The sequence below is a fragment of the Capricornis sumatraensis genome, chromosome 7 (genome assembly GCF_032405125.1).
Source record: "Capricornis sumatraensis isolate serow.1 chromosome 7, serow.2, whole genome shotgun sequence".
In the NCBI taxonomy this organism is placed as follows: Eukaryota; Metazoa; Chordata; class Mammalia; order Artiodactyla; family Bovidae; genus Capricornis; species Capricornis sumatraensis.
In genome coordinates, this window is record NC_091075.1 from 93,523,821 (window position 1) to 93,540,805 (window position 16,985).

Sequence of the window (16,985 nt, forward strand, 5' to 3'; positions counted from 1 at the left end):
GCGGATTCTTTACCACTGAGCCACCTGGGAAGCCCCAGAGCATGAGTAATTGGGAGTATTAACCCCCATGCTCCTGAGGGGCTTCCGGGGCTCTGGAGAAAGACTTGAGGCAAAAAAGCACAGCACTGGACCTACCTGAAGTGAGGCTTGTCAGGCTGCCTCTAACTGTCCACCACAGTTTGAGCTCAAATTGGAAGTGGCCTAAGAGGTATGACTCAAGCCTGATTCCATCCACAGGGCGAACAGCACCTTTCAAATCAAACTCCATGGACCACTGAACACTTGATGACATAACATACAGTTTCCAGTGCAATTTCATAGAAAGTTTTTTATTAGTGAAATAGTCCATTGCATTAAGGGTAGAAATACACATGTCAAGAATCACATGAAAGGAACCAGCAGTATAAACTACAGGAAGAACATTCTGGGCAGCGTTCTCTTTAATAGTCACAAGTAATTAATCCCAGTGATAGTGTCCAGAGGGCCGAGGATGGAGGTCACCTTTTACAGAACTCTCATTTCAAGCAACTGAAAGAATTAGTCTCTCTTAAGTAAAAACCCCAATAGAAGTTAGTTGTGTAGTACCTGCCCTGCTTGACCATTAGTGATCTTTCTAGAATAAAGTCTAGTGGGAGAAGCCTGGAGTGGAAAGTGGCAAAGCCCATTTCCTGTCCTGTGTTCAACTCCCAGTTTTCCTCGAGAGAAGGGAGGTAACCTCTCTCTGTTGGGTTTCTCTGTAAATTGAGCATCATAGTACAGGACATGGTATTCTTTGATTGTGACAATCACAAAGATTTTGGGAGCCTGTCTAGGATAACAGCTCCACAAAAATGATCACGAGGAACCGTTTGTTATTTTCAACCGAAAACCAAATAGGTACATTCGTTCTTAACCAATCTGTAATCTTGACTGCAGCATATGGGTTTGCCACAGATTTTTTAGGAGGAAAATATCAAATGTGATTTTTTTAAGCCAAGTAACTATTAAGAATCATATGAAAATAATATGTTTTGGGGTCCCTGGCTGTGTGGGACTCAATCAAAACGTGTACATCTTTACCTGTTATCATAGTATTTTAAAATTTCATCTCAGATGATTATATCTTGATGATAGAATGAATCAATGGGTATGCACTGACTTATCAGTTTTATTTGTGTGAACAAGTGGGTGCATAACAATAAGATGTACCAATTATCTAGTTAAATGTTGATGAATTAAAACATCTAGATATTTGGCATTACTAAAGACAAAATAACTTCAATTTAGCATCTCACATTTTGGTGATTTGGGGTATCTATAGGTTCTATCTTAATTTATAGAGAAACTGAGAGTTTAATGAATTGCTCCTTCAAAAAAGGGAAACATTACATATTGCTTTAGTGTAGAGAGTAGGAAAATTGGGGCAAGAAAATGATTTATTGGCTCCATACAGGGATCAGAAGCTATATTTGTGAAATCTGTGGCTTTTCCCCCTCATTTGCTTACACTGAAATCTCGTTTTAAACAAAAAAAATCCTGCAGAATGATTCAGTTGTTGAGAAGTTCTCTGTGCGGTCTGCCAGATTAACTGTACAAGTTTCTCAATCCAAAATGAATAGTGAGCATTAAGAATCAGAGAAACTGCCCTTCAATATGCTTGAATTCTGTGACAATGGATGGTTCTCAATCCTGACTCAGGTTACATTGAGAGTCAAGAGGTCTTCTGCAGACAGGTGGCTCTGCTTTTGACACTAAGCGACCTTTCTTAAAAGTACTTCCTGTGCAATATTTTAAAACACCATCACTCTGTCAGCAAAACGATTGTCACAGGAAGCACAGGGCACATTTTTCTCTACTCAGTGAGTGACAGTGAGCCACAAAACATCAGACGGAACTGAATCTGAGGTGAGAACAACTCAGAAACAATCTCAGAGTTACCAAGTAGACTGCCCCAGAAGAAATGTGTATTTAGTGCAGTAAGACTTCCTGAAATTGAAGTGTAAGTTAGGTTGTGGATAGATGGATTTCCTATATTGATAAATAATTTTACAAATAATCACTCAATAGTATTGTAGTTAATACAGTCATATTTGGCAAGGGTGGTTCGGGGGCAAAAAACATCAGTTACCGATTACATTTTCCCAGAAACACCTTTCCACATCAAGATCATTCTGACTAAAAAAAAAAAAAAAAGAAACAAACTACCCACAAAAGTCATAACTAGCACTCTATTCTATATGAAATATCTGTACTTGTCCTCACCAACATTATTTATGCATTCTTTCAATTCACAAAAGTACAAGTCAAAAATCCTCAGGTGCTTGTCACTATCAACTCATGGGGACCACCCCAACAACCCCTTCCCCACTTATTCCCATCCTGGGTGAAAGCTGGTCAGAAGACTGAATTATTATCCTGGAGGAATTATGAACTGAAGATTTGCAAGAAAGGCAATATGTACTTTTTCAAAAGAGGAAATTAAATGCATTTGAATACTACTGAATGATGTTTACCATTTTACCCTGCATTCCGAACTCTTATTTACTTCTGTTTGGTGGATGAAATGAATGGAGGAATACAACATAAAGTAATATGTATGTATTCTGAGCACAAAGTGTGGTGAATGAAGAGAATTGAATAAGGTTAGACCAAGTAGCATTAACAAGTGATGCAAAGACATTATAACCACGACAGTGGTCACAAAATTCTGGAGCTACCAGCACCCAACAATAACAAAAAATTACAAGCGTTTATTAAATACTTGCTAGACACATGAAAAAGAAAACAATCTGTCAGGGACCACAGGATCCTAACGGCCAACCAGGTCAGCCTGTTCCTGAACCTCTGCCGGAAGGTGCTCATCACACGCTAGAGCACCGTGATGAGCGCGTCCTCCTCCTGTCTCACCAGGCGGCAAGCCCGTGAGGACACAGGCGGTTGCCCCATGTCATCACGGCCCAGGTCAGAACAGTGTGCATGCTTCCTTCCCCAAGCACGGCTCGTGGTTTGATTAGGTTCGTATGAGGGGCGCTCTTTCGTCTGCAGTTCCCTGAGACCAGGAGAGAGAGGACAGTGGGGTTAGGCGGTCACATCACCGGCTTCTTCCCAGATACAAAAGGTGTGGGGAGGGGATGGAGGAAGGCGGAAAGAGGAGAAACCGCTAGGAAGGATGTCATCCTCTCACCTCTTCTCTTGGCCTGCTTCCTCCTGTTCCTTCTTTAACTTTCAGCTCTAATCCTCTCCAGGAGGCCTGCTCTAACATCCTCACCCTGACACTGGAGCAGTACCCTTCCCTGTGTCGACGTGAAACATAATCCTCATCACACATTATTTAATTTGCCTCCTTCAAGGGGAAACCCATCAGAGAACAATGTCTTGGAGGCGGTGGGTGCAGTAATTGTTTGCTTGTGAATATGTGAAGATGGTTAACTGTAGCAGCACTCATGACACTTACGTGGGCTTTCATCTGTGTCTGTGGCAGTAAGATCCATTTTAGAGTGACTTTAAGATCCATAGATAGAGATGTGAAGATTGCTGCCTCACCCCTAATTCATGCTAATGTGATGGGCGTGGGTCGAGAGGCATACTGGGAGCACGCAGGGAAATCTGAACTAACATGATTTAGATGGTTTCAGCCTATTTCATTTCCTACTTCGTAGTTGCCTCAGACACTTAATGGAGGTGGTGAAGAGAGAAGGGGAAAAAGCCTTTGCTGCCAACTGGAAAGCTGGTGGGTATTTAAGAAAGGCTCATCGAAGGCGTTTAGACCCCTGGGTTGGCCTGTTGGTCACTTAGGGAAGCCAACTTGACCATTTATCCCATCCATGTGGGGATGTTCCCATCTCTCCAGAAAAGGAACCACTCCCCTGTGCCCACCATTTATTGTGCAGTAACGACTCAGTGGTAGGTATCTCCTGATACACCAGGGATTCTTTCCAAGCAGATCCCTGGCTGCCTTGCTCTGTAATCATGGAGCTGTTTTGTCCTATAACTAATATTTATTGAGCTCTTACTAAATGTTTACACTGGGCCAAGTGCTTTAGGTTTAAAGTATCATCAAGTCCTCACAAAATATTCCTAAGTGAGGTGCAGTTATCCCATTTTACAGACGGAGAAACTAAGGTATGATTTCTAGGGTCATACAGCTATTAAGAGTCAAAACTGGAATTTGAACCTGGACATTCTGACACCAAAGTCTGGGTGCTCAGCTGTTATATATTCTTCTTTCCAAAGATGTAATCCTTACTCCCAGGGGTTCTAGTCCCAACAAGAGAGTCTGAAACACTGAAGAGTATTATTTTATCACCTCTCCATCTTTGACACACTTCCCTTGCCTCTCCTTTGGCTCAGCTCAGCCTAAGTAACACAACCATGAAATCACTGTGCCCAGCATCAAACCTCAGAGTCCACCCTAATAAGCCCACTGACACCCCTTCAGTGAAGCACAGCTGAACATAATCCTGTAAGGCAGACATTCCTCCAGCCACTGCTCACCTCATCTGTGGATCCCTGTCCTCTGCATGCAAGCCAGGTGAAGATCAGACCAAAGAACACACCCAGCGCCATGATAATGTAGGGTATGTTGGTGACAATCAGAGTAGTGTTAATCACAGACTTCAGTCGACTTGCAGTCTCTTTATCAATGAGAACACTCTGCGGAGAGGAGCAAGAAAATAGTATTCCCTTGATTACTAATGAATATCCAGGGGGTAAAGCTTTTTGTGCTATCTTTCTTCCAAATCATTAAACACAATTTGGGTATGTCCTCCTGTCAGCAAACCAGAGATACTGAAAATCCATTTATAAGTTAGAATAGCCAGAGGGGGCACTTAGTCATTAATGTCTCCTCTTTCCTCCTGAGCATGTTTTACTCTAAATTGGTGGGGGAAAGGAGGGAGAAAATATTCAGATAATACCAGGAAGTATTTCCCCCTCCTGAAAAAGGAGGGGGAAATACTGGGATGATACCAGCTTTTCTTTTGTATCAGACTCCAGCTCATCCTTCAAAGTCCAGTTCAGCATAACTTCCTTCCAGAAGTCTTCTCTGGCCACATCAGGCCTCATTCAAGGCCCCTTTTCTGAGCTGCCCTCTCACATTCTAAAATCCTCCATCACTGTCTTCACATTCTGCATTGTAACTGCCTATTTACCTATTTACCTATTTGTCTCCTCTTGACTGTGAAGTATTCCTGAAGTCAAGACTTTTATTTCAGTCAACTAAAAGCTGGATATAGCACTCCATAAACAGTAGGTGCTCAATTAATGTCAGTTGATTAGATGAATAAATAAATGAAATACTCCCAACAAATGGCATGTAGAAAGTATAATTTCTCTCTTAGTTAGCTATACTAATCGGGACCAGAGATCTCAACAGAGAGTGTTCAGAGAAGTCTAGGCTAACCAGAATCGCACAGGGTATTGATATATAAGGAATATTCTAGAATAACACTTTCTGGATAAAGGCAAAGGTATTATCACCTTAAACTGTCATGGCTGAGGTATCTGAAGAGCTTAGTTCAGTTCAGTTGCTTAGTTGTGTCCGACTCTTTGCGACCCCATGAATCGCAGCGTGCCAGGCCTCCCTGTCCATCACCAACTCCTGGAGTTCACTCAAACTCATGTCCATTGAGTCGGTGATGCCATCCAGCCATCTCATCCTCGGTTGTCCCCTTTTCCTCCTGCCCCCAATCCCTCCCAGCATCAGAGTCTTTTCCAGTGAGTCAACTCTTCACATCAGGTGGCCAAAGTACTGGAGTTTCAGCTTTAGCATCATTCCTTCCAAAGAACACCCAGGGCTGATCTCCTTTAGAATGGACTGGTTGGATCTCCTTGCAGTCCAAGGGATTCTCAAGAGTCTTCTCCAACACCACAGTTCAAAAGCATCAATTCTTCGGTGCTCAGCCTTCTTCACAGTCCAACTCTTGCATTCGTACATGACCACTGGAACAACCATAGCCTTGACTAGATGGACCTTTGTTGGCAAAGTAATGGCTCTCTGCTTTTCAATATGCTATCTAGGTTGGTCATAACTTTTCTTCCAAGGAGTAAGCATCTTTTAATTTCATGGCTGCAGTCACCATCTGCAGTGACTTTGGAGCCGCAAAAAATAATGTGTAACACTGTTTCCACTGTTTCCCCATCTATTTCCCATGAAGTGATGGAACCAGATGCCATGATCTTCGTTTTCTGAATGTTGAGCTTTAAGCCAACTTTTTCTCTCTCCTCTTTCACTTTCATCATGAGGCTTTTTAGTTCCTCTTCACTTTCTGCCATAAGGGTGGTGTCATCTGCACATCTGAGGTTATTGATATTTCTCCTGGCAATCTTGATTCCAGCTTGTGCTTCTTCCAGCCCAGCGTTTCTCATGATGTACTCTGAAGAGCTTAATGCTATAACAATTATTAGCAACAACTGGGAGTTTAGGTTTAATTTAGGCTCAATTTGCAGGTGAAGGCCCATCAGAGTCTCCTCTGGAAAAAAGGGGTAAGAGAGCAGTCTCCAAGGTCGCTTCCAGGTCTAACGTTTTACTTTCCTAGGGAAAAGTCAAGTTCTTTCTGGGTGGGAGCAAAAGCACGAGGTTTCACTCCATCATTCCCCGGACACAATCCAGTCTTTAGCAAAAAGTCAAAGCAAAGGTTCAGGTGGAGGGGACTTCAGATATGCTGCAACTTGGCAGAACAGGGCCCTGCCATACTCTCACAAAGCCCTACTTCCAAGGCGCTCCCCACAAACAATAACAGTAATAACCCAGGAGAAACAGCAAATAGGTCCTGTAAATGGTAAATATTGCCTGAATTTTTCCTATGAAACAATAAAAGCCTTGTCTTAGAATTGTAATCACAAACCCTTCAAAAGTTTATCAGTGTGGCTACTAATACAATGCTAAGTGAAAAAAAAAAAAGATATCAAGCTCAATCTACTGTATGGGTCTCAAGTTTGTAATACCAAAACCAGAAAAATACTGAGGCAATGTAAGCAGATGTCACCTGCATTTTTCTCTGAGGGATGGGCTTGCTTATTAAGCAGTTCACTTTTTAAATGTTATTTTTAATTTCCCAAGAGTTCCAGAAAGAGCATGTGTTGTTTTTCAAAATGCAAAACATCAAATTATTTTTACAAAGCTGTTTTGGAGAATGGTTTTTATAACACATTGTTGAGGAAAATAAAGCAAGTTAAAAACAGTTTACCAGTCTGGCTCAGGTTTTGTGAGAAATCATTTTTAATTTGTCTTTTCTTGCTAAGCTCTGTTACTAAATCTTCTGCAAAGAAAAAATATTTTTATGGAAGATAGAAAAATCACAAAACTTTAAAAAATGTTACTGTTAACACTGGAAGCCAGTCCAGTCAAGAATTTGATCCTGCAGCTTTTCTCTCAAAACTGGGTGAAAGAGAGAAGGGAAATTGAGGAGAAATCCCTATAGTAAGTGTGATATGTGATCCAGAGAAAAATTTATCACAGGTGTTTTACATAGTGGGTAAGTGTTTTCTGAGCCTTCAGAATATGCTTTATTTACAAAACTTCAATTTATACCTAACAATTAGGGATAGTATTTCTCTGGGTACACTGTCAAAGAAATTTCTTCAGAGAAACTCCTTTTGTTTGAACTAAGACAGGATCTGTTTCCTATAATTCATGATGTATGCTTGTTTATCACAAAGTAGAAGAGACATCTATGCTGTGATGAAGGATAAGGCAACCACATATCACTGCAATCAATGGGCAAGTATCCCATTTTATTTAATCATTTCTCAACCAGCTCATGCTCTTTTTCACTCTTTTTCTCAAGCAATAAATGGTAAACTGATCACCATTTTGGTTCTTACACGACCAGCTTCCAGAAAGGAGCTTCACCCACATCATGTTCTTGACAAGGGAAATTTCTGTCATTTTCAAATCTCACAGACAGATTCATGTAAACATATAAACAGAAAATTTCTGAGGACAAACAGGTTTTAAAAAAAATCACCTTTGCCCTTTCTCACATCTAAAATTACACATAGCTACAATCACAGACACCATAATGGAAGGTCCCCAAGCTTCCATAGGTGAAATATACCCATGGCTCCCTCCTAGGACTTACCTCATTGATGTACATCACTGGGAAAACCAGGGTTTGAATGTTTCCTGTTTCACTATAAAAACAACAAAAAAGATTATTTTATAGACATCTTCATTATGATGGCACACTGGCCCAATGAGGTAAGTGTATATGAAAATTCCAGCATGAAAATTGAATTACCCAGAATTTATGCAGCCTTCTTACCTTTGCAAACACATAACAATCAGCCGTTAGATCACAGTCTAGCAATTTGAAGTGTTGCACATTTATGGAAAGTGTCTTTACCAAAGCACAAGATGCTGAAAGCAAATTCATCAAAATGAAAACTATACTCCCAAGAGTTATGGAAGGGAAGACTCCAGCCAACTCATGGGAAAAGACTCATTGACTCATTGGAAAAGATTCTGATGCTGGGAGGGATTGGGGGCAGGAGGAAAAGGGGACGACCAAGGATGAGATGGCTGGTTGGCATCACTGAGTTGATGGACGTGAGTTTGAGTGAACTCCGGGAGTTGGGGATGGACAGGGAGGCCTGGCATGCTGCAATTCATGGAGTCGCAAAGAGTCAGACATGACTGAGAGACTGAACTGAACTGACTAAATATTGTCTATCCAAGAGCCTGGAGGAATCAGCTAGTGAGCACGTACTAAGCACCAGCTCTGCCCCGGGCATCTTGGGAACACATCTTAATTCTCACATGCAGAGGTATTACTGCCCCAGGTTTAAGACAAGGAAATGATGGCTCAGAGTAAGCTACCCAGAACTACCACGAACAAGGGCTGGAGCTAGGACTGTAGTTCCATTTTGATTCTAAGGCTCTAGATCATAACTACTAAATTATATTCCTTCAGAAATACACACACAAAATACATTCTCACAAACCACACTTGCTTCCTAAAAAGATGCAAAACACCTGGGCTTAAATCTGGCAAATTCGATGGGGGAAACTAACCAAGTCTGATTGACAGGCAGACAGAAAAAAAAGATAAATATGATATTATAGATACATACTACAGTTTTGGATCCAGTGTCTTCATTTGCCATTAAATCATAATTAGCATTTTCTCAGTGTCCACTGTAAAGTCTCAGCAGGAGACTGTACTTAGAAGGGAACCAGAGCCATGGTGTGGGAAATGTTTTCTGTGTGCTGTGCTTAGTCAATCAGTCATGTCTGACTCTTTGTGACCCCATGGACCATAGCCCTCCAGGCACCTCTGTCCATAGGGATTCTCTAGGTGAGAATACTGGAGTGGGTTGCCATGCCCTCCTCCAGGGGATCTTGCCAACCCAGGGATGCAACCCAGGTCTCCTGCACTGCAGGTGGATTCCTTACCATATCTATATGGTATCTATATAATAGCTAGATATACCATATCTAGGGCTTCCCTGGTGGCTCAGAGGTTAAAGCGTCTGCCTCCAATGTGGGAGACCCAGGTTCAATCCCTGGGTCAGGAAGATCTCCTGGAGAAGGAAATGGTAACCCACTCCAGTATTCTTGCCTGGAGAATCCCATCGAGCCTTCCCTGAGCCACCAGGGAAGCCTGTGAATACTGGAGTGGGTAGCCTATCCCTTCTCCAGAGGATCTTCCTGACCCAGGAATCAAACCAGGGTCTCCTGTGTTGCAGGCGGATTTTTTTACCAGCTGAGCTACCAGGGAAGCCCATGGGAAATGCTTACTGGATGGGTAAGAACAGCCTCTGTAACTTTACTAGCTGTGTGAGTTCTAGCTCTAGCAGGTTATTAAACCTCTCTGTGCCTCAGTTTTCTTATCTGTAAAATGGAGATGAAGTGAACTGAAGTTAGTCACTCAGTTGTGCCTGACTCTTTGCAACCCCATGGCCAGGCTCCTCAGTCCATGGGATTATCCAGGCAGGAATACTGGAGTGGGTAGACATTCGTTTCTCCAGGGGATCATTCTTTACTGTCTGAGCTACCAGGGAAGCCCCACAGGGTTATTGTAAGGAATAGATAAGTATGTAAAGAACTTAGAACAATGGCTGATTCATGGAAAGAATTCTATACATGTTTGCTTAAAGAAAAAAAGTAAATTCTAAGACCAAGGCAGCCCATGAAAATGCTGACTGTGCCTCATCCCTGAAGGACAAGAGTGAACAGACTTAGAAGTGCACCATACCCCCTCCCGACAGCAACCCCACCAGAAAGTCAATGTAGCAAAACCACCCTCTGCCTCTGCAGAAAGAAGTAAAACTTACATGAAGTCATCTAATTTTCTGACATAAACGTTGATTTGGAACCTCTTGGCTGCTCTTAGGATAACTCCAGTCAACTGCAAATCAGAAAAACAGAAAAAAAACATTCAGTTCAGTTCAGTCACTCAGTCGTGTCCGACTCTTTGCGACCCCATGAATCGCAGCACGCCAAACCTCCCTGTCCATCACCAACTCCCAGAGTTCACTCAGATTCACATTCATCGAGTCAGTGATGCCATCCAGCCATCTCATCCTCTGTCGTCCCATTCTCCTCCTGCCTCCAATCCCTCCCAGCATCAGTCTTTTCCAATGAGTCAACTCTTCGCATGAGGTGGCCAAAGTACTGGAGTTTCAGCTTTAGCATCATTCCTTCCAAAGAAATCCCAGGGCTGATCTCCATTAGGATTTATTAAAACCACACACAGAATCTTGTTCAATAGAGCACCATTTCTGTGTGGTTCTGATAAACAGGGCAGCCACTGCCATGCTTGCTAGGCAGAGTGGAACAAGGGACAACTGTTTCCCAAGACAGAATGAGGACTGGGGGTTAGGTTAGGAGCCTGGGAGACCAATGTTTCTCACACTTACTACACATGTGAATTCTTGGGGACCTTGTTAAAATGCAGATTCTGATTTGGTGGGTCTGGGTTGGGGCTTGAGATTGGGCAGGATACTGTCACTTTGAGGTTTTTTAAAAATTATTTTTATTTACTTATTTCTGATTGTGCTGGGTCTTCGTTGCTGCATAGACTTTCTCAAGTTACAGCGCATGGGCTTCTCATCGTAGTGGCTTCTCTTGTTGTGGAGCATGGGCTCTAGAGTGCATAGGGTTCAGTGGCTGCAACTCTCAGGCTGTAGAGAACAGGCTCAATAGTTGCGGCGCATGGGCCTAGTTGCTCCACAGCATGTGGGATCTTCCTGACCCAGGCATGGAACCCGCGTCTCCTACATTAGCAGGCAGCTTCTTTACCACGGAGCCATGTGGGAAGCCCAGGATGCTGTCACTTTGAATAGCAAAGCACTAGAGGACCTGGGCTGGAGAAGGCAATGGCACCCCACTCTAGTACTCTTGCCTGGAAAATCCCATGGACGGAGGAGCCTGGTAGGCTGCAGTCCATGGGGTCGCTAAGAGTTGGACACGACTGAGCGATTTCATTTTCACTTTTCACTTTCATGCATTGGAGAAGGAAATGGCAATCCACTCCAGGGTTCTTGACTGGAGAATCTCAGGGACGGGGGAGCCTGGTAGGCTGCCGTCTATGGGGTCACACAGAGTCGGACACGACTGAAGCGACTTAGCAGCAACAAAGAACCTGGGCAGGAAGGAGATTTAACAGATACCCTGTTGGGTCTCGGCTCCAAACTCACCATAGATGGTGACTGCAGCCCTGAAATTAAAACACGCTTGCTCCTTGGAAGAAAAGCTATGACCAACCTAGACAGCATATTAAAAAGCAGAGATATTACTTTGCCAACAAAAGTCCATATAATCAAAGCTATGGTTTTTCCAGTAGTCATGTATGGATGTGAGAGTTGGACTATAAAGAAAGCTGAGCGCAAAAGAATTGATGCTTTTGAACTGTGGTGTTGGAGAAGACTCTTGAGAGTCCCTTGGACTGCAAGGAGATCCAACCAGTCAATCCTAAAGGAAATCAGTCCTGAATATTCATTGGAAGGACTGATGCTGAAGCTGAAGCTCTAATACTTTGGCCACCTGATGTGAAGAACTGACTCCTTGGAAAAGACCTTGATGCTGGGAAAGATTGAAGGCAGGAGGAGAAGGGGACAACAGAGGATGAGATGGTTGGATGGCATCACCAACTCAATGAACATGAGTTTGAGCAAGCTCTGGGAGCTGGTGATGGACAGGGAGGCCTGGTGTGCTACAGTCCATGAGGTCATAAAGAGTCGGATACGACTGAGCGACTGGACTGAACTGGACTGTTGGGCCTGGGTATGCAGGCAGAGGGTCAGACCACTATGAGGAGGATATGGGCACAGCCAGAGAATGGTCCCCATGCACAGCCAGGCCCACCCCACCGAGCCCGGGCAGATGCAGCACCATCCCCCATGGCCACTCCACCTTTGCACCAAGGGTGTAGGGCTGTGCCTTGCCCTGGTGACAAGCACCTGCAAACAGTCTGGTTGGTGAAAAGGAACTGACTGATGGCTAAGACAGAAAAGGGAGAAAACCACACCAGATCTTATTCATAAGATGTGCTGCATGTGCTCAGTAGCTCAGAGGTGACTCTTTGTGACCCCATGGACTGCAGCCTGCCAGTCTCCCCTGTCCATGGGGATTGTCCAGGCAAGAATACTGGAGTGGGTTGCCATTTCCTCTTCCAGGGGATCTTCCCAACCCAGGGATCTAACCCTCATCTCCTTCACTGGCAGGTGGATTCTTTACCACTGAGCCGCCTGGGAAGCCCTCCTAAGAAGACAAGGGCACCAATTTCTCAAATGTAAATGCAATGAGTAGTTATGAGTGAAATGTCCATAAATTGCTGTGCTCAAAGAATGTGTTTGCTCTTGTATGACTGTTCCATGCATGTGTTCAGAATCCCAAGAAAGATGATATTGCATTCAGTCCCTACAGTGAGGGGCTCTCATGCTATGAAATGATACTCACATCCTTTTAACATGGTTTTTAGTTTTTCTCCTCTGTGAACATGGGATTACAGTGTATATATATCTGATGCCCTTTAAATTAATGTTATCATAAACCAACTCTCAAAAACACCTGTATAAAGTGTTTTGCCAAAAGTGACTAAAGCTTATATATATATATATATTTAAATTTCAACTAAAACATTCCTGGCAGCAAGTAAGCAGAGGAATATCTTCACCCTGCTGATCTGTGGCCCAGTGGGAGAAATGCATATATATGTTCAGGCCACTCTTTCGGCAACAGAAGAAGATCCAGGTTACCTTGTCTGATTCCAGTGGTTTCCAATGATGGAACTTTCATTGTTGCTTTTGTGTTAAAGAGGATTTGCTGATATTTCTGCATATTAGCTTCATAGAACTTAGCTTTCTATTGGCCAGGTTATGAGACTATGCACCACATTGCACTGAGCCGAGTTCCCTCCACTTGAATATATAAATGAAAGGAAGACAATATATTTCTCAAGAGTGCTCAGGGCTAAACTGGTGAACACCGTATAGACAGAATAAAATGTCTGCTTTTTAACCAGGAAGACGTGTGTACTCACAGGATTGATGTCCACAAACGTCTCATGATATTCCTTATTTGGATGCATGCCTTCAATGGCAGAGACAAACTTTTCATCTGCCTGGTAGAAGTGTGGGAAAGACATAATAATAGGTGCACCTGCAGTGTGAGGAAAACAGAAATGAATGGTGTGGTTCTTTCAAGTCTAAGTTGAATATACAGTTCCTGACCACAAATCTGGTTCCTCAGTGAGGGGTGGAAAGCTGGATACAGAAAACTTGAGTGGAGGAGAGGGTCAGGCTGAAAGTCCTAGCTTGGGATTTACACTTCAATTTCTGACATGTCATTTACCCCTATTTTATACCAAGAATCTGCCTTCCAATGCAGGAGACTCAGGTTTGACCCCTGGGCCAGGAAGATCTCCTAGAGAAGGGAATGGCAACCCACTCTAGTATTCTTGCCTGGAAAATTCCATGGACAGAGGAGCCTGACAGGCTTAGTCCACAGGGTGGCAAAGAGTCGGACACAACTGAGTGACTAACACTACTACTACTAGCTGAATTATTCATTTTTCAACTAATATGTTCTGTACTTATAAAGTGCAAGTGTTTTATACACATTATTTTAGTTGACATGCCCAGAAACCCTATGAAGTTAGAACTATTACCTTCCATTTGCATTTGAGGAAGGGGAGGTTGAGAGAAGTTACACAATTTCCTGAGGACATTCAGCAATCAGGTGATGGAGACAGAATTCTGACCGAATGAAGGTCAGCTCATCTTCAAGCATTTGTTTCACCTGCAATTCTCTATCCGTAAGTGGATTTTCCCCACTGCCCTCCTCACCTGCTTGCTTTTCTGTTTTTGTTTTACCCAAGATAGGCTTTGTTCTCCTGCGTGTGTTGATACAGAATTTTTTTTGGTGGGGGGTGGGGAGGCTGTATCTCATGGGATCTTAGTTCCCCAACCAGGGGTTGAACCTGCACCCTCAGCAGTGAAAGCATGGAGTCCTAACCCACTCTACCACCAGAGAATTCCCAATGCAGATTTTTTTTAAGACTTTGCCTGGTCCTGCCATCGGCCCAGCCTCTGACTATATCAAGGTCTGCCCCCAGGAAGACACTGGTTTTCTTTTCTTTCTTTCTTTTTTAAAAAATATTTTCTATTCCTTTTAAGAAATAAGTAAAGAAGCAAATTATTAAAGAAAACCTATTCTAGGTTTTGCTCTTGAAAAGAAGAGTGGGACCCAGTCACTCCTGCCAGGAAAACATATTTGGGGAAAAATTAGCCTGTGTGTTAGCTGCTCAGTTGTGTCTGACTCTTTGCAACCCCACTAATTGTAGCCCACCAGGCTCCTCTGTCCATGGGATTTCCCAGGCAAGAATACTGGAGTGGGTTGCCATTCCCGACCGAGGGATCAAACCTGAGTCTCTTGCACTGCAGGCAGATTCTTTACCATCTGAACTACCTAACGGCAAGTAATTGAAGTCTGAGTCCATGGCTCAGTCATCTCACTTGTCACACGTAGAGTTCTGTTCTCTATTGCTACACAGTTTCACAAAGACACGATTTCCTTCCTTCTTTAAAGGATGCTGACCTTTAAAATGTATTTTTAAAGATCTGTTGAAGACAATAAGGGCCAGACACTGTCCTGAGTGTTATGCATACATTTATCTCTCACCTTCACACAGCCTTCCAAGGAAGTTATAATCATTCCCATTTTACAGATGAGAAAACTGCTGTCTGGAACCCTCCTTCAGCAATACGGCCAATTTGCTAACAAACAGAATAGGATTCAAACCCAGATTCCTCTGACTCCAGAACCCTCACTCATCCCACTGGCCAACATGTTCCTCTGAGGAATTCAAAACACTGGAGGACAGTCCTGGAGGCAACCATTTTAGTCCACATCTGGGAACACAGAAGAGGCAAGAGGAAAAGGACTAGAGCAGGAAGTCTGTTGTAAAACAGAATCCTTCTGTGGGGTTCTGACATCAACTTCTTGAGGAAGCAGAAGGTTACTGATGTGTGCCTTCAGCCACAGAACCATGGGCTGATCAGGCACGTGCTGCTTCAGGACTACCCCGCAGTGAGTTTGCAGGAGAGGTCTAATCTCCGGGTTGGGGTGTGTGCTCCCCGGAACAGTCATTCCTAATCGTGCAGGCATCATCTTCATGAGAATCATATGCAGCCCATTAAAAAATACTGATTCTGGGGCCCTAGTATGTGGGCTCTGGGACAGATGCTTTTAATGATTCTCCAGATCATTTTGATGTATGGCCAGTCTTGTGAGCCATGATCTCAACAGACAAGGAAAGAGAGGATTAGCCCAAAGGGAACTTCCAAACCACATGGACAAGGGGTGAAAGTCACCACATTACTCAGAAAAAAAAAAAAATTTTTTTTAATCAAGAGAAAGGGGTTACCAAGTTTCTCAACAGAAACTAAAGAATTTAAGCCCAAGAAATATCACAGTAGAAATATGAAAAGACCCTAAATTCTAGCAAGAATTTGCTCAGATAAAGATTTTATTAAAAAAAAAAATCCTATTCCTTCTCTGAGCCTTGGTTTCCACAATTATAAAGAGAGGCCACTGGTTGTCTATCTAACAAGGCTATTTTTGCAGCATATGATTGTGAAAACTATCCTTGTGATGCAGAAAATGCTTTTGTCAGCTGCACCGCTGGTCATTTCACCTCATTCACAAAAAGGAGCAGGTTAGCTCAGACATTTTTATGAAACATTGGGAACTTTGTGGTCAAGGTTTAAAACTAACTCTGCTTCAAATTAACTCTTAGTTTTAAGAGTAATGAGAATCATTACCAAGGTATGAACTTTCCTATTACCTGAGTCTTTACTTTCTGTTTCAGCCTTGTTTTGAACATGAAATTAGTTAATACTTTACATGTATTAACTATATGTAAATATGTGAAGCACTTACAACAGTGACTGATACTAGTAAGCTGCTAGTAATATGAACTATTATTTCTATTAAAACTGTAACTGGAAAAGATACATGCACCCCAATATTCATAGCAGCACTATTCACAATAACCAGGACATGGAAGCAACTTAAATGGCCACCAACAGATGAACAGATAAAGAAGATGTAGTATATATTTACAATAGAATATCCTCAGCCATTTAAAAAAGAAAAATGAAATAATACCATCTGCAGTAACATGGATGGGCCTAGAGAGTGTCATACCGAGTGAAGTAAGTCAGAGTAAAACAACCATCACATGATATCGCTTATATATGGAGTCTTAAAAAATGGCACATATTAACTTATTCACAAAACAGGAATAGTGTAACATGAAGAAAATGATCTTATGGTTACCAAAGGGGAAGAGGGTAGAAGGAGGGATAAATTAGGAGGCTGGGATTAACACATACACACTACTATATATAAAACAGACCACTAATAAGGACCTACTGCATAGCACAGGGAACTCTACTCAATATTCTGGAAAAATGTATACGGGAAAAGAATCTAAGAAACAGTGCATATATGTATAACTGATTCACTTTGCTATACAGCAGAATCTAACACAACATTGTAA

At 42.6% G+C, this 16,985-nt stretch overlaps 1 protein-coding gene across 2 annotated transcripts in view; it reads right to left on the reverse strand.

Annotated features, from left to right (window-relative positions):
- Positions 1-350: 350 nt before the first annotated feature.
- Positions 351-16,985, reverse strand: part of SCARB2 (scavenger receptor class B member 2) — a 78,267-nt gene continuing 61,632 nt past the window's right edge. For both annotated transcript variants that reach the window (XM_068974850.1, XM_068974849.1), the window contains 5 exons: positions 13,464-13,582; positions 10,255-10,328; positions 8,061-8,112; positions 4,474-4,632; positions 351-3,028 (listed from right to left, as the gene is read on the reverse strand). In XM_068974850.1, coding sequence (XP_068830951.1) covers positions 2,990-3,028; positions 4,474-4,632; positions 8,061-8,112; positions 10,255-10,328; positions 13,464-13,582 — 443 coding nt within the window. In that variant the 3' untranslated portion in view covers positions 351-2,989. The remainder of the gene's footprint in view (positions 3,029-4,473; positions 4,633-8,060; positions 8,113-10,254; positions 10,329-13,463; positions 13,583-16,985) is intronic.